Source organism: Gymnoscopelus microlampas, assembly GCF_963454915.1.
Source record: "Gymnoscopelus microlampas genome assembly, chromosome: 18".
NCBI classification, from domain to species: domain Eukaryota; kingdom Metazoa; phylum Chordata; class Actinopteri; order Myctophiformes; family Myctophidae; genus Gymnoscopelus; species Gymnoscopelus microlampas.
In genome coordinates, this window is record NC_139955.1 from 16861495 (window position 1) to 16889111 (window position 27617).

General features: G+C 44.1%; 1 protein-coding gene across 1 annotated transcript in view; it reads right to left on the reverse strand.

Moving 5' to 3' along the window:
• The window catches only part of ndst1a (N-deacetylase/N-sulfotransferase (heparan glucosaminyl) 1a), a 62469-nt gene that overhangs the window by 18246 nt on the left and 16606 nt on the right, over nucleotides 1-27617 (reverse strand). Inside the window, exons 2-3 of the mRNA XM_084041086.1 lie at nucleotides 1778-2773; nucleotides 184-666 (exon numbers count right to left, since the gene is read on the reverse strand). Coding sequence (XP_083897212.1) covers nucleotides 184-666; nucleotides 1778-2335 — 1041 coding nt within the window. The 5' untranslated portion in view covers nucleotides 2336-2773. The remainder of the gene's footprint in view (nucleotides 1-183; nucleotides 667-1777; nucleotides 2774-27617) is intronic.

Below are 27617 nucleotides of genomic sequence, written 5' to 3' on the forward strand. Positions count from 1 at the left end.
ATTGGCAACACCTGTGAATTTCTTGACGATATGGCTGCTGTGCATAGAGCCTATATTGGTCAAAGCGCCAGAGTTCCATCTCTTGGCTTCTATACTCTTTGTTTACACTACGTAGGATGTTGCGTGTCAAAAGGAATAGATCTACAACCATGAACACACGTGGATTTGAGACTTGGAACTTACCTTCACATCAGGCACCTTCATGCGGGTTCCCTCCTTGCCCACGAAGATGTCGTCCACGTCCACCAGGACGTGGCGCTCCAGGGACAGCGAGAGCCTCTTCCCCGTCAGGAAGGCCACGGCGTCCACAAACACCAGCTTGTGCAGCCAGAAGACCAGGTTGTTGCCGAACAGGACCCTCTGGATGCCGTCGTGGAGGCCCAGGTCCTGCACCACCGACGGGAGCAGGGCGGCGTTCTGACCGATCGTCGCCACGCTGTCGGCGGACTGGGTCTTGGCCAGGAGCACGGGCTCGTACGTGGAGTGGTTGGACTGGAACACGGTCCAGTCGTCTCCCGGGAGCGGGCCCGGCAACGGCTGCCCGGAGCGGGTGATGAAAAGGAGGGGCGACTTGGGGTTGACGGAGCAGTCCTTCAGGCCCAGGTTGGAGTGGAGGAAGAGGGGGAAACCCTTCAGCTGCGCACTCAGCAGGCTGTTCTCGTTGGCCTGATTGATGGACATGTGACAAAAACATCAAGAAAGAGACAGACAGAAGAAGTGAAAGAGACAGCCAGGAAGACATGAGAGAGTAATATAGGCAACGCCACCCTCAAGAAAACAACAACATCATTGCACATTAAGAGTGATGAAGGCAGTGATGAGTTCTATTGGACATAATTGACCAATTATACACAAAACAGCTTCCACCTGCTACACTCAATCTGCTCTTCTCAAAGTTTTCAGTCCCCATGAATAACCCCCTGCTGTGTCCTCTGAGGATTCACAGAAGGAGGATACAGTGATTATTCTTATCCAGACTTTCCCCTTCCAAAGCCATTGCTCTACAATTCTGTCACATCTCTGCATACTGGTATACACCAGTTCTGCTGTGGCTATTGCATAATATTTCACTACCATGACAGTGTGGGTGCCTGAGAAAACAGAGCATTATTAAGTTAACACTTGCCCACACTCTGAAGTGCCCACACGATGGCTATTGATTAAAAATCTCTTTGCCCACTGTGATCTACAAACACTACCAGAGAGTTAGTGGAGCTGCACTGTGTGTCTTTGTCATGATTCCCAGATATACCCACGTTTTAAATCCCATCAGCAGTCCCTGAACTTTACCTCCTCCCTTCCCCACCTCTCCATGTCTCTTTCTATATTCTCTCCATCTCTCACAGTTGGTGATTAAAACCATGACCAGTGACCACCTGAAAACTGGCCTTGGGCAAGCAGGCTCGGCTGGGGATTACTGAGCGAGAGGGAGAGAAAGAGAGAGAATAAAATGAACAGCCAGAGGGACTAATACCAGAGAGGAGAGAAAAAGAGACGAGGCTGGGAGAGAAATAGAAAGGAGAACAGGCCAGAATGAGAAAGGGCATAAAAAAGCAGTAGAGATAGAGAGAACATGAGAGAAGAGGGAGAACTAGGCAAGTCTTTCCAACCTTGTGAGTCCTGTCTCCTTAGAGACATGTGAGCCAGCTGGACAGTGCAGAAGGTGTGAGTAGAGTTGGAATAGTGTGTGTGTGTGTGTGTGTGTGTGTGTGTGTGTGTGTGTGTGTGTGTGTGTGTGTGTGTGTGTGTGTGTGTGTGTGTGCTGTATTATCCTAACCTTGAAGAAGCCGATGATTCCTACTCCATATTCCACACAGTATTTGTCCAGCAGCTCTCGGTTCCAGGCGTCCAGGTTGACATATTTCAGAATGTTCTCATAAATCACCAAGGTGAAACGTCCTCTCTCCTTGTCCGTTAGTGTCGGCATGTCCCCTTTTCCCGGAGAGATCTCCGTCCGGTACCGGAACCTACTGGACTCCAAGATGGCCACGATCTCCTGGCCCAGCTGGGAGTACTGGCTCTCCACAAACACCAGAACCACGGGGTCCGTTCTGGCCCCTCCCGGGTCCGCCCCCGGCCCGCCCGGCACGCTCCGCAAAGGCAGCAGTCGAGACGGAGTCACCCGGGGGTCGTCGGAGTCGGCCGAAGCGCCGTCGGCCCCCGAGACGCCGCCTCCCGACGGCTCCAGCTCCCGCTTGACGCCATACAGGAAGTAGGCGGAGACAAAGACACTGACGGCGCAGAAGAGGAACAGGAGGAGGAGGGAGGTCTGGAGGGGTAGGCGGACCAGGGGTAGGCGGACCAGCCGACGAAGGCGTGTCATGCATCCCAGCATCGTATCACGCCACACCGCCCCGCCCCGTCGGCCTAGCAACACGCCCCCTCCTGGTAAACACAGTCTCTCTGGGGCTAGAAGATGATGAGCGGTGGAACTCACCACACAGTCAGTCTGGTTCTGGAGAGAAATGCACAGGGTGCAGCGGCTACTGGAGAAAGAAATGAGATGGTCTCACGTTGGCTCTCCTTCATATCGTCGGGCTGATTATGTCACCATGGCAGAGAAGAAGAGGGGCCTCGAGTCCACTGGAGCACAACGATGACTTATGAGCGAGGAAGGGCAGTCACTCCGTCAACTGTCCATCACACCAACCAACCAACCGCATCCCTGCTAGGGTTTTTCTCTGCTCTCTTGATTGGAGGATGGCCTCTGGGGAGAAAGTGATGTCACGCAGGTCATCTCAGCACCATTCTCCTCTGGACAGAAACTGCTCACCTAGAGACAAAGCGACAAAGAGAAAAGTTCAGCACATGAAATAAAATCCCAACAACAATAGAGTTTAAGAACCTCAACATCAACCATATTTGTTGCTGTGCAGGGTTCTGGGAGGTGTACTGCTAATGTAATGCTATTGGTACAATACAACTTACTTCAAAAGTAACATTTTGAAGACCTGGCATTCAAGCTGTCAGAGCTGCCAATTCCTCTTACTACAGCCCGACTTACACTCTCATACTATCAGTTTGGCCGATATATCTGCCATCATTTCACGTTTTTGATTAACATTGGTATTGGTGGATGTGTCCCGATTTTTAAACAATCTCGTCTCAACCTGGTGTCCCTACTCTCGGAAAGTCTAATAGGCGCATTCTTTTTAGAATCAGACCTACAAGCTTACAACGCATCACAACATAGTGAGATTGTAGATGGTATACTTTGAAAATATTTGAATAGGGCTTAAGTGGTTAAAGAATATGTTCAGTTTGTGTGTATTTTATATTTACTTGTTTGCTTGTTCGTTGTACAAATAAAGTTAAAAGTTCTCAAGTAGAAATGTTATTTTACAAATATCGGTCAAAACATCAGTGATGATTGGTCTAGGACCATTGGGATCGGCACAAGTCGGGCTCTAGTCTGCATCCATGGCCACCGCACACAAACACACATTCCACACAATCAACTGGCACAATGAGAGTGACAACAATGCCCTGAGGCAAGCCAATTCTCTGATTCGGTACAGCGGGACTCTGTGACTGCATGTAAAGTGAAGCCATCACCCACAGGGACTTGCATTCCATTTCCTCCTAAACCTCAAAATGGAAATTGAAAGGAGGGGGAAAATAAAATTAAAAAAAGCCAAACAAACAAAAACGAGAAAGGGGCACACCAAGGAATGCATATCTCTCCACCAGACCAGGTGGCCTACCCAGGGTTGTGTAAAAGGCTGCATGTGACATTGGGCAAAAAAGCATACAAGTGTATGTTGTTGGATGCATACACTTGCATATAGTAGAAATGGTGTGGGTAAAATCCTTGGTTATGTCATGGCAGGCTAACGCTTACTACTACATTCGGTACTAGGTGTAGGCATACATTATGTGGAGATGTGCATGACTGACTGACCAAAATAATATTCAAAAACTCCACTCCAACTCTTTGAATATTTGCCCCACCCCAATTTATACACATCCACACGTCCCTTCCCCTAAACCAGGGGTTTTCAACAGATGGTCCGTGGACCACTGGTGGTCTGTGAAGGTATTGCATGTGGTCCCTGACCATGCATTTAGTAATGTAGGAAAGTGAATATGTTCTTCCACAGAACAGTACACTAAATCAGGGGTTTTCAACCGATTGTGAACCAGGGACCACCACCCTGATTAAGAATCAACCTGGGGACCACTGTTGTGTTGGGTGAGATTAGAGCTAAGATTAGTGCTTTGCTAACACTTGCTGCTGTATGCATGCATTCCATGATACAATCCCAGTGGTCCATGGACTACACAGACACATGCAATTATATGGTCACATTTCCTAATAATGATGACTCGTACAATTCCCCTTCTTGAGATTCTAACTCCCTTTTCTGTGGAATTTCTTGACCTCAGACTTCCCAGAAACTGACAACATTGACATGTTCCATGGAACAAGAAGAAAAAACATATTGAAACATGGTCAGGGACCACATGCAATACCTTCAGGGACCATAAGTGGTCCACGGACCACCTGTTGAAAACCCCTGCACTAAATGACCTGAGGTGACCTATGATGATGCTTAATGTTGTCAGTTACTGGGAAGTCGGAGGTCACGAAATTCCACAGAAAATCTGAAGAATTATACCGGATTGCCTGATTGAGTTGCCCATATAATCCCATATACTGTATAAGCCCATATAATCGCATGTGTCTGCTCACTCATACATAAGATACAAATCAGTATATCAGTTAACATCAGTTTAATGGATGGTTGGATAAAGTAAGAGAATGGAATAAGGGTAACCGTGGGATAGGAATAGATCAGTGGTTCTTTTTTTTTTTTTGAGCTCTGGACCACTCACATATTTCAGTTATATAATGCCTGGGCTTGATATCATTTGCTGCACATAGTATCGTGCAACAAATTACATCAAGCCCTTAATAGTCATTGTTTAATTACAAGACTTATTACATATTATTTTAATACATTTAACAAAAGGGTATTTTATTTATGTATTTACACTTTATTTAGCATTTCCCCATGGACCACCTGCAGGCCTTTATGCCATGGACCACTAGTAGTCTCGTCTGTGGACTATTGGTTGAGAAACAGTGGGATGCATAGACATGGGATGCATAGCAAGTGTTACCAAAGCACTAATCTTAGTCCATATCCCCACCCAACACAACAGGGGTCCCCAGGTTGATTCTTAGTCAGGGTGGTGGTCCCCGGTTCACAATGAGTTGAAAACCCCTGCCCTAAACCAAACACATTATGGCCATGCATCTGTAGATCACATATTGGTTCTTACAAGGCTGAAAACATGATCAGGTGAATATCCGATCATTTAAAGGCAAAAGTAAAAAAAAAGTACAAGATACAGAATCAGGCATGTTAAAATGTGTTGACGGGTGTTTCCCGGTAGGGCTGTCACAATCATAAAATCTTATTTGATGATTAAATTGGCAAACAAATAATTGTGATTAACGATTTCATTGTTTTTGGCACTGAACATAAAAAAATAAACTACATTTCTGTTTGGCTTTCAGGGATTGCAAACACAATTCTACAGGGCAGATATGACAAATAACGTAACTATACAAATACATTGCATATTAAATAACATTAAATACAGCTAATAATCTACAACTCACCACACGTTGCATAGCTACAGTACGTGTTGTGAGCTCGTAGATCGGCCATTTCCACTGTTTTTATGTTTGAAAATGTATGAAAATGTTTCAACATGGAAACAATTATGATGATTATGCAAAATGATTGTGATTATCTCAAATGATTGTGATTAGGTGATTATGTAATAAGTGTGACATGCCCATTTCCGGGTGTTGCCAGGGTAAAGATTCCTGCTCACCACCACGGAGACTGGGGTTCAAATCATCCACGGTGGGGAGGGTGATCTCCTTCGCTGCACTAATATAATGACTCCTACAAGTCGGCCCGTTCAGCAGGGAGTGGAACTGGGAAGAATAGCGAGTTCCTCTGCTTGTGTTACATCCTCCCAGTGAAACGCTTCAGTGTCAGGTGAAAAGAAGCAGCTGCCAACGTGTCACGTGTATCGGAGGAGGAGACACATGGTTGTCTACACCCTCCCCAAGACCAATCAGTAGGGGGTCAACAGTGACACGGACTACATGGGGGAATTGGGAATTTGCATGACTTGAGAATAGAATAATGAAAAATTGGAGGGAAAAAGATAATGGAAAAAGAAATTCTCAACAAAATGACAAACCTCGAAAAACTAGCTTACAAAAGCACAAAAATGTTCCATTTGCTGTCTGCGGAATAGTACAGTTTAGTAATAGACACTGACCACGGTTTGGGTATGTAAGTGTTTCGGTTCAGTAAAGTTATTCGTGGGGGGAGGTGGGGGGGGGTATTGATATGCGGGTTCAATCAATAACCCATTCATGTCAAGGACCGCCAAAACTGATATTTGGCTGTGGACCCCCCATCCGAAATTGTTTTGTGCCAGGGACCCCCAGAAGAGAAGATTTATGTTAAGCATTATACAATTTTTCAAAACTTAAAAAAGTTGGAATATGGATGAAGGGGTTAAAATGAGTGTGACGCTGTATTAAAGAAATTGTCTAGGAACCCCCTGGAACTCCCTCAAGGACCCCTGGGGGTCCCCGGACCCCACTTTGAGAACCAATGGTTAAGGGGATCCACCAGCATTGTTTGGGTGTGCTGTGTATGGGAGCATCACGGATTTAGTGTTACCTATGACAATGATGGGAAGAAGTGGCGGACAAAATGGTGACTGTGTGCAAGCACTGTGCAACACTATAGCAACAGCACTTCCCCTATGATGACCCATTTACCAAGACATCATTCACAGCACACACCAGCGTGTCAAATGGTCTGAATTTCTATAGCGCCTTTATCCAAAGCGCTTTACAATGTGCGTTACATTCACCCATTCACACACACATTCACATAATGACGGCAGAAGCAACCCATGCAAGGTGCCAACTTGCTCATCGGGAGCAGTTAGGGGGTTTAACATCTTGCTCAAGTACACTTTTTTTTGACACAAAGCCAGGGATTGAACCGGGAACCCTTCCAGTTCCTTAGACGGCCACTCTACATCCTGAGAGCCAGTGTGCCGCCCCCACTGTGTCCACTGACAGAGCAAGGAGGAGACGTGTGATAAGAAACAGCAACTCCTTCTCCCCGCAGCATTTAAGTCTCCATGCAGATTTCAGACCGGGGCTGAACTCCATAACTAAAGCATTAGAAAAATGTGTTTCCTTTCATTTGACCCATTCAATAGGGGAACGCATCCCTGTCATTTTAGCTATTAAAAAATAGCAGATATACAAGCTCATAGCGCGGCACTCTGTGCAAATTGAATATATATTTTTTAAAGCGAACATTTGTTTAAATATTGTATTCCAGGGACCTCCAGAAGCAAATATTTGGGTTACGAATATATATATATATTCAAAGATTTGCACAAATTCTCATGATTTTTCAAAAATAGCAGATCTACGCTCTAAATCTGCTATTTTTGAATAGTATTAAATAATGGTTATAGCTCAAATCTAAAATGACACAGATGCGTTCCCAGGATTGAATGGGTCAAAGCAAAAGATATGCTCTATGTAGCTCTGTGGAGGATGCAGGATTTCAGCATTTAGCACTTGAGCCACGCTATAATATCGCCACTTGCTGGCACTTCAGCGACACAGTAATTAACTATAACAACTAATTAATTATAGCTTTTATGAACAGACATGCCTAGGCATTGCCAAAGCCTTGTCCAACAAAGACCAAGTAGTTCTTACTACAGATGGATGGACCCCCATGTAACATAGGCTACCTACCTAGCGTGTGTTTTTTTTAGATGACAGGTCTACATCAAGATTCAAGAGGTGTTTATTTGTCACTCACTCAAACCGGTACAAGCAGCAAAACGTTGTTGTGGCATGTTCTGCAAGACTGTGCTAAATCGCAACAATTTAATAATGACAAGATTATAATAATACTGGACGTAATGTCAGAATCTGGATGTGATGTCAGAAGGAATCTTAAAAAATGCACAGTAAAACAAAGACTAATTGGCAAATGCCTCCGACAAGTCTGGTCTGCTGGGGAAAAGAGACGGTATCGTTGACATCCCCTAAGGCAGTCACAACACACAGAAGACATCATTCTGGAGCCCTCGCTGGCAGAGTGTTATCTCTGTTCTGAGAGACAGCTCAGCCATTGAGCTGTGGATAACACCCTGGATACCATATTACAGAAAACATTCAACAATGACCGCTTGATCCATCAACAGTAACACCCATCGAGGGCACATTAAAATGTACTGAAAGTGTTCATTATAGGAGGACTATAAACTAAGATTGACTTAATGATGGAAGGAAACCAAGCAGTGGGTACACCACCCCAGACATTGTATATCCCACGGGCAGTTATTAGCCATCTGACACGGTATATTTAATGACTTATTGATTTTTGACAGTCTAGCAGTATCATTCCATACAACATTCCAAGCTGCATACCACAGAGAAAATGCTCTCTGCAAGTATAGCTGAAGAGACCACGCTTTTCTCTGAGCTGCCTCTAAATGTCCTCTTCACAGGACCAGAGGGTTCTAAAGAGAAAAGCAGTGGGTGTTCAAAGGCAGTATTGCAGTAGAGCAGACAGACCCCCCCTCCCCATACCTCCTTGTCTGGTCTGCAGGAGCTGGGAGTCCATGCCACGGACATCAAAACCAGATTAGCCGCGGGAAGACAATGAGCTTTGTGCTGATGACAGCAAAGGAGAACCGCACGGACAGGCATGGGTTTCCTGTCAGGTCTCTCTTGTGATCCATGTGCAGAACAAAAAAGATGCACTACTGTATGTGGTCCCACAAAGTCAAAAAACCTTCCTCTCTTAACCCTTTAAGACCGGGAACGCATCTGTGTCTTTCTTTGGATTTCTTTGGCTATTCAAAAATAGCAGATCTACAAGCTCATAGCGCGGCACCGAGTGCCGCGCTATGAGCTTGTATATCTGCTATTTTAGAAAAATAGTGAAAATGTGTGTTTATTTTTAAAACAGAAGCAAAGATTTGAGTTACAAATGTTCGCTTTAAAATATAAAAAAAAAAATATATATATATATATATATATATATATATATATATATATATATATATATATATATATATATATATATATATTAAAAAATGTACACACATTTTAACGATTGTTTTCAAAAATAGCAGATCTACAAGCTAATAGCTTGTATATCTGCTAGTTTTGAATAGCCAAAGAAATCAAAAAGATTCACAGGTTCATTCCCGGTCTTAATGGGTTAAGAAAAGGGGGTAATTTCAACGTAATGTTCTGTAAATGATTAGTCACAATAATGAGCTCCCGTTATCTAAACAGCCAAGGTCTACAGGGAAACCAGGTCTATAGCATGGTTCTAATGACACTGTTGACAGGGCCTGGGAACAGATTAAACGGTATGGCAGCACAAACAGAACTGGGGCACGTGCTATCGCATGTATTGCCCAACTCTCAGCAGCGATGACCGCCCCCCAATGTTAACCTTCACACTCTGTGACAAATAACGGACGCAGCTCTACAGGAGAGAAGAGGAGAGCGATAAACAGGCAGAACGAAAGGAGCACGAACACAGGAGAGCCCAAGGATTTCAGTTTGAGGCTACTGTAATTATTTCAGTTTTTTTAATCAACCGCACAAAAAAATATGTGAATGGGTCCTTTCCCATTGTACATCTCCGTTTCTTTTCTGGTGTGTCACGTCAATTATTTTTCCGGTTCATGCAAATGTATTTTTAAGGGCAAATGCGAGTCACATACTCTCACTGTAGAGCCCTCTGTCTCCTTAGTTTATCTCCCCCTCAATTCAGGAGAAGTTCTCTCATAGTATCACGTTGGAAAAGGGCAGAAAATTAACACGTCTAACAGCATGTCATGCTTTCATCACTGCCAACTGGAGCTGGAGCCAATAAATACCCTTGCCTGCTGCAGAATAATTTGTCCTGGGAATGAATGCCGATTGTAACCTTTCCCACTAAAGGCAAAAGCCAGATGTTAGTGGGTGTTAAGCCTAGTTCAGACCAAAGATTTGCGAAGAGACTAAACCGTTTCAAGAGGGTTTATATGTCATTGTACGACAGTGTCGATCATGGAGAATAGCAGATCTACAACACGTTGTGAGCTTATAGCACAGAGAATGAGACTGGTCTGACATACACCTTCATTCTTTTCTCTATTTATTTGGTCTGACATACCCCTTCATTTCTTTCCCAGTGGTAAAGAGGCATACATTGCAATATAATGGAGGTGGTTAAGACAGACATCAGAATCAGCACCAAGTGGAATAACAAGGAATAAATCTAAAATCTCTGCACATCCACCTAACAAGGCTGTTCTTCAGGCAAAACGCTGCCTCCCTCACCTGCACCCCAAAATAATAAAATAAATGCAAAAGAGCACAGAAAGCAGAAGAAAGGACACATGAATATTTCATGTTCAGAAGAAGCTGATGGGAGGTCTAGCCGGTAAAGAGCAGCCAGAAGGTGCAGTCTGCCAGACAGAAACCTTTTCATTCATCTCAGAGACAGAAATATGAACCATGTAATTGCGCACGTGGAGTTGGAGGCATCCTAAACGGAAGTGGCAGACACAGAGAGGTACAAGGAAAAGCAAACAAAGGAAAGGAAAACAATACAAAACAATGCCAGTTAATAATAGAGTGGGGAAAAAAGGCCGATGAGCAGGAGAAATGAGCGAGAACATCACCCCCCTTAAGGAGGCAATCCATCTCAAATCTAGGTGGGCTTTGAAAAACACCCACTAACACCAAGTTCATTATTTAACAGTGAAATTATACCAGTCAAGAGAGAGACAGAGACAGTCAGTGACCCTCAGCTTTTAAAGTTAATCATACAATAAAACAGGGAGTTAGTGAAGACTGCAGAGATGCTGTGGCCAAGACTTTGGTCATGTGATCCCAGTACATCTGCACAAAAGTGTAACCGCAGCATTTTCTACCAGCTACAGTATAAACGGTTGATGCCAAAATACAACAAATTACACAGTAATTGAGTCGTGAGGAAGAATGAAGGATTCTTTCTAGGTGAGAAACGTTTGGACGGTCCATGATCTTGGAAATAATTCTCACTAGAAAGAAGATGGGCCTTGGCAATGGTGATGGTAGAGGACCAAACATTAAATGATGTGTTTTGTTGTCTTTGGGCTGCCATCCAACTTCTAATGCCATACAGACATTTATAGACTGTTGAAGAATGCCTTTTTTTCCCTTTTAATTTAGAGTAGCAAATTTTTTACCCCCTTTTTCTCCCCAATTTAGTCGTTATGCCAATTAATTCCTCCCCACACACATTTCTGTGCTGTCACTGCAGTTGTATCCTCCTGATTCACCTGCCAGTGAGGAGCCCCCAGCAGGAGGACGTAGGGCCTTGGTTCTACTCCTCCCACCCAACACTCCCCGCCTACGCCCGACAAAGCCGGATTTGTCGGGCCGGAACCCATAACCTCCGTGGTGGTGGTCAGGGACTTTACCACTGCGCCACCCGAGCGCCTCTATGGAATGCCTTACTTTATCCACAGGAACCCTAGCACCCCTATTCTGGGTCATGTCATAACAGAAAGTGAAAATATGTGAACCTTCGACGAAAACAGCAGATCTACAAGCTCACAGCGCATTGCAGTACGACGCGTTGTGAGCTTGTAGTTCTGCTATTTTTGGCTAAATGTTTTGGTGTAGGGGGAAAAAGTTGAGAACCAAGAGTAGACCCCTGGAGCAGTGGTTCTCAAAGTGGCATCCAGAGATCCCCAGGGGTCCTTGAGTCCGTCCATGGGGGTACCCACTCCCCAGCAAAATATTATTGATATTGGACCCTTTCCGGTCTATAACTCTGAGAGTGTACAAGTGTACATTTGTACACTCTCAGAGTTATGGATTAATGATAGTCTGATGCATACCAAACTGGAGTTCCTTGAAATAAATACAATTTCAGAACCAGTGGCCCTGGAGGACCCTGGTCAATTAAGTATACAGGGTTTAAGTGGTTAATACTTTACTCAAAAATAGTTTTTGAAAAGAGTTTTGAAATGAGCCAGGTTGTATAAGAAGGGGTTGAAATACTGCATGTCTGAAATAGGAGGGGACCAGAGTGTGGTTGTGATAGTCCGAATGCTGGGAACGACATTCACAAAAACCTCCTTTAAGAGCGGGGTCGGAACAATGTCCAGGCAGCTGGTAGCCTAGTTGGCGTCATGCCTGTGATAGTTGTCTCAAGAGAAAGGGGGATGGGCTGAAAAATGTACTGCAAAACCGTATACTCTCTGGGAGAACGGAAGGAACCCTGCTCATCCTAATTCCCTTGACCTTATTTACGAATATATTTTTTTTTACGGTCAACAAGCCAGGCCACATCTGGGAGGGGGTTTATTCCAAAATGTATGATGTTGAACAAGATTCGAGAATTGTGTAGGTTGCTGGATAGAACGTCAGAGAATATATTAATAGGCGTATTCTTAAATGTTGTGGGAAATTTGAAGGTTCATTCTTCCATTTATGTGCTCTAATGTTTTTGTCAGTATTTTGTGCAATAGAAGAGTGGAATCAATAAAGCAGGCTGCAGGTGAGTATTCATTGATTCATTCAAGAACAGACTAGCTGTGGTAGAGTTGAGGATGCAGGAACAGAAAAGAGCAGAGATAAACAATTGTGTATTGAATAAAATGAGTTTGTGATCCGAGACAGAAATTACTGAGAGGCCTGAAGATCAAACTAAATCCATACTCCATAGTGTGATCTTCGATGCCCCTCTCCCAATTGAAGTCTGGACACGGCTGAATGATTCAATGAGGTATAAAGAATTCACTCACTAGCTAGAGCTTGCGAGGGTCAGACCAAAGTATTAACGCCCTGTCATACCTTGACATAATAAGCGATAGGGGTAGGCTAAGAGAATTAATCTACCGTAGGAAAGGCTTTGGATTGTTATAGATCAGTAGGCCTACTCACAAATTCAAAATAAATGAAGGATCCAACTGTAACTGGAGAGCAGGTGATGCTATTCTAACAAATAACTGCTACGTCACCACCATGACCAGAGGATCTTGGCTGACTGAGGTAAACATAGACCCATCTGTCACCTGGGTTTAACCAAGTCTCGGTGATAATAAAAAACGACAGCTGGATGGTGGGCAGGCAAGGGTGATGCATATTTGGATGGTTGTGTTATTTCATGTGACGGAAGTCCATGCTCAGTTAGTTTGCAGATGGAGCTAGTTAAGTAAACCATGCAGGGTTCGCTGTACCAAACTTGTTCAGCTAGTAATCACTCAAGCCTCATTTAAAAAATAGTGAAAATAGCCATTAAGTTCACAACACGCCGCAGCGCAACACATTGTGAGCTTGTAGATCAGTATTTTCCCAAAGTTTCTGAAAGTTGTTTTATATTTATTTATGAAAATCTTCAGACATTTTATGTATTTATTTTTACTAATACATAAATAAATAATTGTAGGAAACGGGTCTGTGACCCAAAATCAGTCGCGGCCATTTGTTTGGGTAACAGTGAAGTAAAGTAAACGGAGGATTGCAGTGAAGAAGAAGGCCCACTCTCAGTCTCAACGTCCGCACTCACAGACTTTGATGTGTGTTCCAGCTGTACAGACCGCAAGCATTCATGGGCTGCTCGTCTTGCAGACTTTTTGAGCCCTTAATGCACAGTTTCCATAATACTACTTTGCTGCAGACTTTGCTTGAGGCAATAGCCCACAATTCCTAGCATTGTGAAGGGGATGAGAGGTGAATCCCAGAAGCATAAAAACCACATGGAAGGAGCTGGCAAGAAATCGTTTACATGCAAGTAATAACTCATAACTCACTGGTGAGTCATAGCACTGTGTGGTTGCTTATCCTACGATGACTTTTTCATCTGATTTGATCTAACGACAACATTCCAATTTTGCTTATAAACAGGGAGTGAACATCAAACCCATCTAAATAAATTATGTATTGTAATCTGAGCCTCGCTTTATCTCTTCGGTCTATTACAACCGCTATCGTCGTCACAAAGTGCTGTCCCATTCCTCAAAAGTATTTATTACACTTCCAGCCCTTGCACCCTCTTGCACTCACACATTTGTGCTGAACATGCAGGTGACCGTAATTAATATCTGTTGTACAGTCCAGTCATACGTTGTGCAGTGTGTTCCCCAGACCCCACCATTGGAGATAGTCAGACATTAGCAGGGCCCAAACACCCGATGCAGCAAGTTGATTTGGCAGCGGGACTCGTTGGGAAGAATTTCTCTCCCTAAAAGCAGATAGTGCAAGCCGTAAAAACACAGCACGCACACACACGCACACACACACACACACACACACACACACACACACACACACACACACACACACACACACACACACACACACACACACACACACACACACACACACACACACACACACACACACACACACACACACACACACACACACACACACACACACACACACACACACACACACAGCAGTAGAGGAAGATAGTGAAGCAAACAGAGAGAGGAAAGATAGTGAGAGCGAGAGAGAGAGACTCGCAGGTACACAGATGCAATTATTTTAAGGAACGCACTCATTTCTGGCAAGAGAATGTCACGATTGATGAGATGACAGGCATCCTTTTATTTGTAATGGCTGATAAAGCTCCAGTAGTGAGTTTTGATCGGGGTCAAAAAGTGACATTCCAAAAACATAAAAAGAAAGGTACCGCTACCGTACTTGTCTACTGGCAGTGGGAAAGGAGTCTGTCATGAAAACTCACAGCGAACCACCATGTTAACTCTTTGCTTGTGCACTTTATGTGCAAGTCGATAAAAATTATAATAATAATAATAAAAGAGTGAATAAAAATGCACTCCGCCTACTGCAGGGGTGTGTTCAACAACTCAAAGAGCTACATACCATTATCGCCTTTTTGCAAAGGGTATATTAAATGTTGTCACGTGTATGTCATTCATTTATGTATTCAACCAGTATGGTAAGGAGATTTATGTCTTCAGCTGGTCGTCAACTGTAATAGTGCAGAGTGTTTGAGTAATTTTTAAACGTGACACATAACCCGATATGATCTCCAGACTTGTCACAGTTAGTCAGGACAAGACAGCTTGGTCTGTAAAGGCCTTAACATCTCTCTCTCTCTCTCTCTCTACTTCTCTCTGATCCATTTACAAATAAAAACTTTCAGGGAGTGGCGGCGGCCCTCTGGGCCCCTCAGGACCTTGACAGTGCCCCCCCTTCTCCCCCAGCAACCCCTCTTAACCAACTCCAACCACCCCCATGGTGCCAGCTGACAGAAATAAATGATGACCCCTCTGTGCTCCATCTCCAAGTGCCTTGGCAACCGTATGTTCTCCATGGAAACAACAGGGTTACGTTGTGTGTTCATTGGATGGAAACTCTGAAGGATGGACCACAGGACTGCCTCACAAAAGGCTGTTGTTGTTGCCGTTTGGGATCTAAAGTGGTTGGATCGCATCTGACCTGAGAGGCTGATTAGGACATCCGCAAACCAAATGGCTTTTTATGAGTAACATGCACCAGACACACACATACTCCCTCATTCTATCACCAGTCTCTCGCTACAAAGCACTCTCTCTGTATTGCGTGTCTGAACAACAGACAACTTATTGTTCCTTCTACACAGACTTCCAGGACTTGCAACAATCAGGGATCTCAGGATTGGTCTATCCGACTGATGTGTCCATGACAGGGGAGGTCAATGTCAAATGGATCCAGGCAAGGCCAGCGTAATCCCTACTCTGTAATCCTGTTAATCTGGACACTGCAAACATTAACAATGTGAAAATGCCCAGCTCTGTTACTGTATGGATTAACAAGACAAGTTGATCTGGGATTTACTCATTGTTTGTTTTACATAACTAATGTGTGCTACTCTCTCTCTTTTATCTGAAGAACACATTTCTTATTTCCATGTGCTGCGGTTAACCGCCGGCACACATTGCTTTTTTCACCATGGTAATAAAAATCCAAGTCTAAATATTGGGAGTAAACTCAATATTTAGAAGTTGACGGTTATGGCCACTGAAGATGACTTAAAGAACATGGTGTTATAATTCCCTGTCATTCAAGAACACAGCTAAAAGCAAATCTCTCATTTGTATTCATCTTCCATCCCAGGATTAAGGTTCAAAAGAAATGAAAATGTCTGCAGTTTGCAATACATCTAAAAGCACACACACATGAAGAGCATGGACTCTTTCTTAGGACACACACACACACACACACACACACACACACACGCTACATTTAAAAGCCACACAGTCATCGCTTTTTGCTTAAGCCTCCCTCCTTGGCATTCATCAATACAGAATCAATCAATCTGAAATTCAAATTCCATTTCATGCATTCATTGTGGCTGGTGAGATTAAAGGCTTATTTTGTGAAATAGTGTACAACACAGCACTGCTTCCTTCTGTCACCCTACAACCAATCCAAATGCACAGCCACACAGCAAACATTTACACTTCCACCCTCTCTCTCCCCCAGCGTCTCATCAATTCATTTCATGTCCGCGTGTGAAGGACAGAGGACTTTGGGAGGAAATGTAGTTTTGTCTTCTAATTCTCTGGAAAGTGTTTCCTTTGTGGCTGAATTATCACATCTTTCTTCAGCAACTCAATTTACTCTCCCCAAGACTGAGGCAATTTCACAGAGAAAAAAGCTTTCCCTCAAATTGTCCATGTCCCCCCAATTAGCCTACGTCTTGGGGGGCCCCACTTTGGGAACCCAAACTCAGTGCCTTTGCAATTGAGATGATTGTGATGTAATTTGCTCATGCACTAATGGTGAAAAGTGGTAAAAATGAATCTTTAAATCCAGACAGGAGAGCGCAATCTCTTCCTAAGAGCTACTATGAGTAAAAAGGAAGACAGTGAAAGCATGTTCACTTAGAATGGCTTGAGAAATTGACTATTTCTGTACCTGCGTATTCACTATCAGACAGTGAAAATTCCACCATAATAGGCTTCCATTAAAGGATGTGGTCAGATTCCATCAGCATGATATCCCGCTCCACGAGGATAACTCGAACAGGCATAATAGTGTGATTATAGATTCATGTTCTGTGCAGACGAGACGACCAGGGCCGTGATGAATCAAATCGCGGAAGGTGGAATATAAAATATACATGGCTCCTTCCTCTCTCTCTCTCTCTCTCGACCCCCCCCCCCCCCCCCACCCTCCCTCCCCCTCCCCCCCCCCATTTCTCTCGCAATCCCGATCCACTCTTCCTCAGATCTAGGCTCTCTCTCTCTCTGGCAGGAAAAAGGAGAGATGTGGGATCAGAGAGGCAGGAAGTGTGAAATGGATTTGCACGCGGTGGGATCGGGAGCGTGGATGGTGATGCGTGTGCCATGGGGAGGACGAGAGATAGGAAGAGCCATTAGGGAACAGTGGTGCACAGATGTGAAATGGAGCCTTTTCCTTTCGATGGGTTTAACCCATTAAGCCCTGAAGCCGATTCTACAAAATGTTAATGTCTTCTAAATCCCAACAGTATTCTGAAAAAAACGTATGTTTCTATAATCAGTGGTGCTCAAACCTTTTCATGTCAAGGACCTCCAAAATTATGATTTTGCCGCCGACCCCCCCATCTCAAAATATTTTGTTACAGGGACCCCCAGAAGCAAAGATTTTTCAAAAATAGCAGATCTACAAGCTCGTAGCGTGGCACTCTGTGCCGCGCTGCGAGCTTGTATATCTGCTATTTTTGAATAGCCAAAGTGCAAAATATTGCTTTTTAGCTCAAATCAAAAAGTGACACAGATGCGTTCCCGGTCTTAATGGGTTAACCACCTCTGGGCAGTGGAATGGAGAAAGAGCCGACACCTTCATCAGTGGCGTATATCACTTCTGTGCAACACTTAACCCGTTAAAACCGGGGAAAGCATCCGTGTCATTTTAGATTTTAACCACTTTAACCATTAATTGTATACTTTGGATATTCAAAAATAGCAGATCTACAAGCTTGTATATGAGCTTGTAGATCTGCATTTTTTTTTTTATCTTGAACATTTGTGCAAATCTTAACCCCTGTGAATCACAGAGAAAGACAAAAGGGGTGCTAAAATGAGCCACTAAGCTAAACCACGCTTTTGAATTGGTCGAAGCATGTTGTGTTTAAAAACACAGTGGTTGTACTTGGCAGGATCCAAATTTGAGTAACCTCAAATAACTAGAGCCTAATTACATTTTTAACCCAATTCTTTGCTTCTGGGGGTACCTGGAATAAAATATTTTGAGATAGGGGATCTACGGCCAAACACATAATTCTGGGGGGGTCCTTGAAGTTTGAGAACCACTGATATAGTAGTTAAATAAGTACTTTAAAAAAACTGTTAGGATGAACACAACATTTTGTAGAATCGGGTGCTCTGGTCTTAATGGGTTAATGATCTTTGTGTGTGCGCGCGCGCGCGCGCACGCGCGCACACGCACACACACACACACACACACACACACACACACACACACACACACACACACACACACACACACACACACACACACACCTCTGCTGATGACTACAGGCAACTAGCTACTACAGCATGCCTATTTATAGGCACTTAGTGCCCCATTTTACTGATGTGGGGGACAGGTTCGGCACTATAAACCTCCAGATGAGAAAATGGAACAGGTTATTTTGTACACTGCAAAATTATATTAGTGCTGGGGGGGCGGGTCCAACAGAGAAAATCTAAACGGTGGATTAGGGGGGTAAAAAAACAGTGGCCCATGTTAATGCAGCCAAGCCATTAAGAGTGACAATGAAATCATTATCACCCTCAATATGCCAAACAGGGGTGTCATTTCTGGATTAATTGCAATCTGATGAATCTGATTACATGGCAGATAAAGACACAACAAACCAGACAATGGACTTGATGGAGCCACTGAGAATGAGGGATAATTGACCCCATATTCCATATGGTTCTCTCTCCCAGTTTCATCTTTTGACTGATGGCACAAGCTATTAGCCAGAAGCCACAGGAGGCACGGCCACGGAAATACATAATGATATTTCCCCTCTTTTTTTTTTGTCGTGGTGTGAGGTCATGCATATGGATGCCCTAGAGCGCTGAAATAACACGACTGACATGTTTGTGTGTGGAAATTAAAAGGAGGGCCCAGGGCAATGAACACACACACACATACAAACATTCGGTATTGCACACACAGACACGTAGAAAGGGTAGTTGACTCTATTGGATTTTTGAGGGAAGAAATAGGCTTGTAGTCCCCAGACGGCCCACTGCAAGGCATGGCGAGGTGGCGGGGGAGGGAGGCGGTCATTTATCATTTTTTGTCAGTCCTGGTAGTAAAGGGGATTGTGGGGAGGGCGGGGGGGGTGGTCGTCGGCCGCTTGGCTTTTATATAAATTGAGTGCAGGTGAAATCAATGTGGTGGTGGTGTTGGGGGGGGGGCGATAGCGAGGAGAGAGAGAGACCCAAAGATCAATGCTGGTGGGAGTGACTGTTTGTTCCCGTTGTTTATCCACTGTCATCTCGGGACGGCGCTGAAGGACACAGAACCAAGGCAGCTAGAACAATGTCTCCATTGGGTTGCAGGATGCTTAATGAGCCTGTCTCAATACGTCGCAATACACAGCCTTCAGCGGTGAAAAAAGGTTAAGCTTACAGATAATATCATAAATCATACATTATTATTATAAATCTACACAACTACTTCACAAAACAGCTACACAGTTCTTTACAGTGTAACAAAAAACAATCAAATAATCCAATTGTAAATAACTCGATAAAGTATAAGTAACGCAATAGAGGGGGGGGGGGTAGCAATAACAGCACATGTCAGAGTTGTTTCACCCTGCAGAGGTCTGCTGGTCAAATTAACTGTCCGACTAAGGAAAACCTATATGGAGCTCGTCAGTAACCGAGCCAGTGAACGACAGCTTTATTAAGGGCTTGTTGTTTTGCGTGCTGCAGGCCAGCCATGATGGATCTGCTGAACTGAACTGAACCAAAAGATAATGTCAAATTGACGCTGCCCACGATGGCCAAAAAAACTGAAATACCAACTTATAATCATAATGAAATTCAGAGGATTGCTTTAACATGGGCTATCAAGGCACTCGAGTAAGCAATATGGCTGCCCAATTGAAATCAATCTGAAACATTGCACTGGATGGTGCGGGCCATCTCGAGCTGCAACGCTGATGCTGTCGTTCAAACTCTTGTATCGGCATATAGCAATATATCATCTTTTTACGTTTCTTTTTTCATAAATGAATGCTATTGGTCATCCTTTAACCACTTAAGCCCCATTTCATGAATCATCATAAGACAAGTGTCCCGCAAATGTAGCAAAAATAGACAATCCATAAACTCACAGTGCTTTGCATTAAGACACACTGTGAGCTTGTAGATCAATTTTGTGAAAGTAAGGGTTTGCGCCCAACAGCAACGATATGCAGCAGTATAATATCTGCTCATGAAATGATGATGAGCCGAGATTTAAGAAGTTGTCCAATGAACATCAGGTACCAGAACATTATCGCCCCCACGGGAGCCCTGTTTCTCTCCTTCCTCACCCTCCCCTTCCATCTCCCCTGCTTTCATGTCCAGATAAGGGAGAGCTGAGTCGCACTGATCCAGCTGTGATCTGCGCAGCAGAAATGGCGTTCCCATGGGAATATCACGGTGAGGAAGAATAGCTGACAAAAGAGAGCTGAGATTCTGTTGTGCCGCCCATATTTTTGCCTGCGAGATCAAACGGATAGAACCTCCCCTCCCCCCCAACTCCTGCATGAAGACTGCCTTTAAATCGCCAGCGTGCTTTCAAAGCCTAATCAAGAACAACAGATCGATGTCTACATAGATAAGACTTGACATGCAGCCCTTAACGGTAATGTCATTCACCAATCTCATCCACTTGCCCAACTGTAGAGGAACACACCATTTGCATGGCAGGCCTGTTACAGGCAGGGACCCCAGTGTACTTCTACTGAAGGTCAAGGAGACATTTCCTAGGCTCTGCATTGTGGCTGCACCGATCCATTATTTTCTTAACGATTATTCTATCGATTACTTTTTCAAATAATCGAAAAATAGCCGTATCTACAAGCTCGAAATGCGCCACATCGCAGTGCATTGTGAGAGTGTAGATACAGCAGTTTGGACTTGAAAAAAATAAATGTTTCGCCTACAATGACATATTTGATCGGTTATTGATCGATTACCTTATTAATATTTTGTTATAATCAATGAAATAGATTAGTTTGGTTAACTGTTGCACCCCTACTCTGCATCGTTGCAAGTCACAGTTCAAGTTCCTGCCCCAGACCCTGGGGCTTATCTAACCCCTGCCATCCTCATTTCTCACCGCAGCCATGCTCCAGGGTTGCTCAACACTGCCGCTAACAGCCTGGGCGTGGACTCTGCCCCCCAGCCAAAGCCTCGTTTGATTCCACCGCTGACCTTCGCTTCGTGTAACCAGCACCCCCCCCACCCCTCCCCCCGTTTCCAATCTCTCTGTAACTCCACAACGGAAACAAACACACAAACTCGCACACACGTTATTCCTTCCTGGGCTTTAGTGTGAACCCTGCTGCCACCGACCCCATATGACTCCAATCCCGGGCCCCTGCATGTGTGCTGTCCCAGCAGGTGAAGTATGGGGGGCTGTCAAGAGAGGTGACGGGTCTATCTCCGTCTGTTACACTACCCCACCCGCACGCCCCCCAAACCACCACTACACCACCCCCATTTCACCCTCCCTGGCTCCACAGCTGCTGTGTGTCCAACCATGACACCTCACAACCACACACAGTGATTGGTTTACAGTGGGGGGGTGGGGGGGGGGGGGGACCAAGAGCCGGGGCACAGGAACAAGCATCCACCATAATGCCTGCATGAAGTGTAGAAGTATAAACGGAACCCAACGGTACCATTGAAACTTAAACTGTGCTTCACATTGTTATGAGTGAGAGAGAGAGAGAGAGTGAGAGACCAACTACAGGAAAGCTAGCCACAGCTATGCTTTTTCCTGTCAGTTCAAGGAAAGCTTGTCACGGTTATGGATTAAATGCCACCAGGCACGCCTATATACCCACCGCTTGACAGTTTAATGGCGCATTCATCTGCGTGTCCATGTGTGTCTATGTACATGTATGGCTTTTGTGTGTGTGTGTGTGTGCGTGTGCGTGTGTGTGTGTGTGTGTGTGTGTGTGTCAGTCATACAGAAACAGTGCCAGGCGGTGTCTCGCTACCACCCTAACACAGCAGCAGCTGCCAACAATAGTGTGGTTCAGGTACAAGCTGTCACCATAAACCCCATGTAGCACATTTTTCATTTGATACGCCTCATGGCCACACCATGCACACACATGCATCCATGAGCACACATGCATATCACGGCACGCACACGCACACACGCACAAACTAGGGCCGGGCGATATTACTTCAAATCAATATCACAATTATTTTAAACATTTGCCTTGATTACTATTAATGAACGATCATATATATTTTTTAATAGTTACAATAGCAGATCTACAAGCTCACAACGTGTCCCGCTGCGACACGTTGTGAGCTTGTAGATTGGCTATTTTTGTACGCCACCACAACCATTGTACAATGAAGTTCTAACACAGGGTCATTTTTTTGGGTCGATTCGTTGATATATAATAAAAAATGTATTTAGAAATGTATTTTCAGTTATAAGTCAGTAATTGGTTCAAAATTTTGGTTTCAATACATTTACAGCTCATTGTCCAGCCCTAACACACACACACACACACTATGTTTTCTTCCTGCTGACTGGAACAGCTGTGGTGATGGAAGGGGGAACAGGAAAGCTGATCTAGGCCCAAAGACCCCCCCCCCCCCCCCCCCACGCTACTGAAGGGGAAACGTCCTGTCAGCCAAGAGATCAATACCCCCCCAGCCTGGGGTTATGGGGCGGTAAAGCTAACGAGTAGCACTTAAAGGCAAGGGGATCACTATTGATTACAAAGGGTTAATAGGACCCTCTGCTAGCTATGCTTTTGTGCAATCTGAACGAGCGTGACGTGATCAGACACTTAATTGATACAAATTGGTCAAATACATGCATATGCCTTGATGAAACAGTCCATGGCGCTTAGATTCAGATCCCCCGACAGTTCACTTCACACAAAGGAACACGTACTAATGGATTTTGGGCCCTCGGAGAAAAAGTGTGCAGTATTGGTGCCACAGTGAATCAGTGCACAGTGGACTTGACGGGCGCGAAACAAACAATAAACCGGTAAATCTTTAATTTGCACTTCAAAATACTGTATACGAAGCGATGTTCAGAATGCCACCACACATCTTTGCTCCAAAATCAATTATTCAACAAGGCCTTTTCGAGGCCTTCAATAATACATCAATGTCGAAGATAACAATGGCGTAACAATGAGACCGGAAGGGGTGTGGCAACGGGGTGTGTGTGTGTGTGTGTGGCTTAAGCCTTCCAGGTAGAAGTGGCAGAGGATGTGTGTGTGTGTGTGTGTGTGTGTGTGTGTGTGTGTGTGTGTGTGTGTGTGTGTGTGTGTGTGTGTGTGTGTGTGTGTGTGTGTGTGTGTGTGTGTGTTGGGGGGGGGTCTGGTTGTTCCTGCTGTCATTTATGATGTGTGAGTGATCAGAGATCAAAGGGTTAACTGCAACTCTGGCCTATGGCCCTGCACGTACATTATTCAACAACTGACTGAGTAGGAGAGAGAGAGAGTGAGACAGAGAGAGCGACAGAGAGAGAGACAGAGAGAGACAGAGAGAGAGAGATTCTATGGGAGAGAAAGATGGGAGGGGTGCAAATGAAGAACGGCTGGATTAAGAAAAAGGTATGAGAAAACATGGATAAAAAGAGAGAAAGTGGAGAAGGGGGAAAACACTGTGAGTGAGATGAAAGGCTACTGAGAAGGAGGGAGAGAAAGAGAATGTGGTGAAAGATGGAGAGAAAGACTGCAGGTGGAGGGGATGAGAGTGGGAGACAATCACCCTGTTGCCATGGGAACCACTAATCAGAATCATTGAGTAGCCTACATTGTTTAACCTCTGACCCCCACAGGAATTAATAGATTCTTATCAGAATATCACCGCCTATCCATCCTATCTATGGGGCGAGTCGTCTAGAGGAGGGTATGTGTGTGCGTGTCCATCCGCCAGTCCGGGGCTTGCCAGTAGGCCAAGGAAGTAACTCCCTTAATTTATTTGTGACAGAGCGAGAGCAAGATAGAGAGCAAGATCTAGATGAGAGAGAGAGAGATTGAGTTGTGTGAGCGATCCGAGAAAAACCTAAAATACAACCCATTTTATCGACAAGATGACTGCTCATTGGACAGTGAAATGGTCTCCCACCCCAGATCAGAACATATAGAAACACACACACACACACACAAATATACATCAGATGAGAATCGACAGACATGTTGTTTTTGGGAACGCTCTGCTTCTAGTGCCAGACTGACCCCACAGCTCACCGAGTTGGATCCTTTGTTCATTAATTGATTGGCCTCCCCCGCTGGGCCTCCGTAACTAGGTTATCCCCCCCCCCCCCTCCAGTGAAAAAAGACTGAGGACAGATAGAAGACTCCAGGGCAGGAATCTGGGTGTTAATATAACTAATGGAGTGAGGCCGACAGTTACTTTATTGAAATCACCCTCATGTAATTAGAGGGAGCAGCTGATGACAGGAAGGAAGGAAGGAAGGAAGTATGGAAGGATATAAGGGTGAATGCCATTATGCAAGGGTGATGTCATCCTATTGAATGAATGGGTGAGGCCATAAGAGAGGTGAAGTTAGAGGAGAGACCACAGAGCGATGGAGACTAGAGCCAGACTGATACATCGGTTTAGCCGACATGTCGGCCATTATTTTGACTTTTGACGGTTTGGCCAATTATGCAAATGATGTCTCAAATCTTAACCACTTTCATCCTGGCGTCCCTATTATTGGCATGTCATTGTAGGCAAACGTTTTTCTTTGTTAAATGTCAAAAATAGCAGCCAGATCTACAAGCTCACATGGGTCAGCTATTTTTGTATTTTTTAAAACTAATCAATTGAAGGTTTTTCAAATTTATTAGAATGGATTTTGCACTAAAACACATACAGTCTAAACATTTGGTAGTCCGCATAATCAGACCCTCCAAAATCGGGACCGCATCGATCGGACCCAAACATCGGGCAACATTGAATAACAAGGACAGACAAACATCTTTTAGAGAGACTGATGGAAGAGCTTGTTCTGTGTAGCTCCCTAGTACCCTGTTCAATGTCACCACTTGTCTCCCTGTTGAAGGAGATCAGGCGTATCACTAATAAAAACGGTGGCAGCATTACAGCAGGACACACAGAGGTCATATGACATCACCCATTCTGATTAGCGTGGTGCGGTCTTTAGGTGACCGCATTCAGTAGTAGAAGCACTGACTGAACACGCCTGATCAATCCGACTCAAGTAAATCAAACCAGTGAACTTATACAGACTTCACGTGACAAACAAGGGTTAGAATCAGTGTTGATTTTGAAAGCAAATTTTGATTTAGTTTTAGTCGTGGTCTTTGAATAAAATTCCATTTAGTTTTAGTCATATTTTAGTCATCTGAAATGTTTTAGTTTTTGTCTAGTTGTAGTCGACTAAATCTACAGTTGATTCAGTCGACTAAAATGTATTTCGGTGGGCCTTGATGGCGTCGTAATGACTGATTTTACACTTGGTTGCATGCTGAAAATAGCCGATCTACAAGGTCACAACAGCTTGTAGATCTGCTATTTTCAGAGCGCACCAGAGCGCAAACAAGCATAAAATGACTTGTCTTTTAGTTCTCCTGGATCTCTTCTCCACAAGTCCCTCACTAACATTTAAGTCTAGTTTTTATTTGTTAACAAAATTGTCAATATATTTAGTCTTAGTTTTAGCCATAGTAGCTTAGTTTTTATTTCGTTTTCGTCAGTGAAAAAAGGTAGTCGACGAACATTTTTCGTCATAGTTTTAGTCGACGAACTCAACACTGGTTAGAATGCAGGCAAACCCCCACCACCCGCTCCTATTGGAAAACAGACAGACAGAGACGTGTTCTGCTGTCTCCTGGGTGTCTGCTGTCTGCTCACGGCTCAACAGCTGACCCAACGGAGGGGCCTGCAGCATACCTCAGAGGACACAAGTTTCCACCATATATCCCTCAGGTGACAGAGCCCAGCAGTCTCCCATGGCCTGAAAGGGCCACGGCACGACCGCTGGTGGGTAATGTGGCCGGGCACTGGCACCATTGTGGATAATATGAGGACTCTCATGTACCAACAACAGCTGTCAATATGGGGGATCGTGGTGTGTACTTTGTTTGTAACTGACAATAGGGTGGAAGTCAAAACGACTCAAATTAGGCCCAATGGTGTTTTAACCCATTCAATCCGGGAACGCATCTCTGTCATCACTTTAGATTTCTTTGGCTATTCAAAAATAGCCGATATACAAGCCGTGCAATGAGCTTGTTGATCTGCTATTTTTTTGTTTAATTGCGAAAATGTGCGCAAATCTTTTAATATATATATTTTTAAAGCGAACATTTGTAACTAATTTTTTTTCTTCTGTGGCGGGGGGGGTCACTGGAACAAAATAGTTTACACGTGTTCGCTTTAAAAAATATATTCAAACATTTGCACACATTTCAATAAAAAAAAAATTAGCAGATCAACAAGCTCATAGCACGGCTTGTATATCGGCTATATCTGCTACTTTTGAATAGCCAAAGAAATCTAAAATGGCAGAGATGCGTTCCCGGTTTGAATGGGTTAAAGTGAAGCCTGTTTTGAGGTATGACACTGTACTTTTTTCTCTAGTACTTTTTCCCCCTCTACAAGCCCAGTCCTAATAGCAGCTCCAAAAGCAATCTCAATTATATTAGCATATAATCCCCCAGCACCTAAGTACTGGAGTCATAATAAATTATGGGATGCACTGAGGCTTGAGACCAAGTGTTGACCCCCCTCAACATATCACTGCCAGGTCATATAAGGACAGACTGAGGTTTATGTTACTGCCAGAGGGAGACAGCAGTGAAAGGACTAGGGAGGGAAATGAGAGATTATGAGAGATGGACATATGGACAAGATCTTTAATTTTATAACATATACTCAGCTAATCTTGCCAGACAATGAGCTGGACCAGGTAATTGGAGCTGCCCAATGCCACGGGTAACTACTCATGTTATCTTGTCAACTACAGTCACATGTAAGAAATATAGTACATGTGTAAACAAATACACATGAACACAATTCATAAAATATTTTAAAAGTCCCATAATTGAAACAACTATCTAACTTTTCAGTGAACACTTTGAGGACAGAATACAGTGGAAGCCATAAGAACGGACCAGACAAAATCATTAAACACTGAGCCTGTAAAGCTGAGTCTGTAAAGCTCAACGAGTCACAAATATAATTTGGTTTCCTACACCTAAAATGGACTGTGTCATGCTTACTTTCTCAGTCACCATCAACAAAGGTCAGGGACGCGTGTTTAAATGCTATGACAGTGTTGTTGACCCAAGACCCGG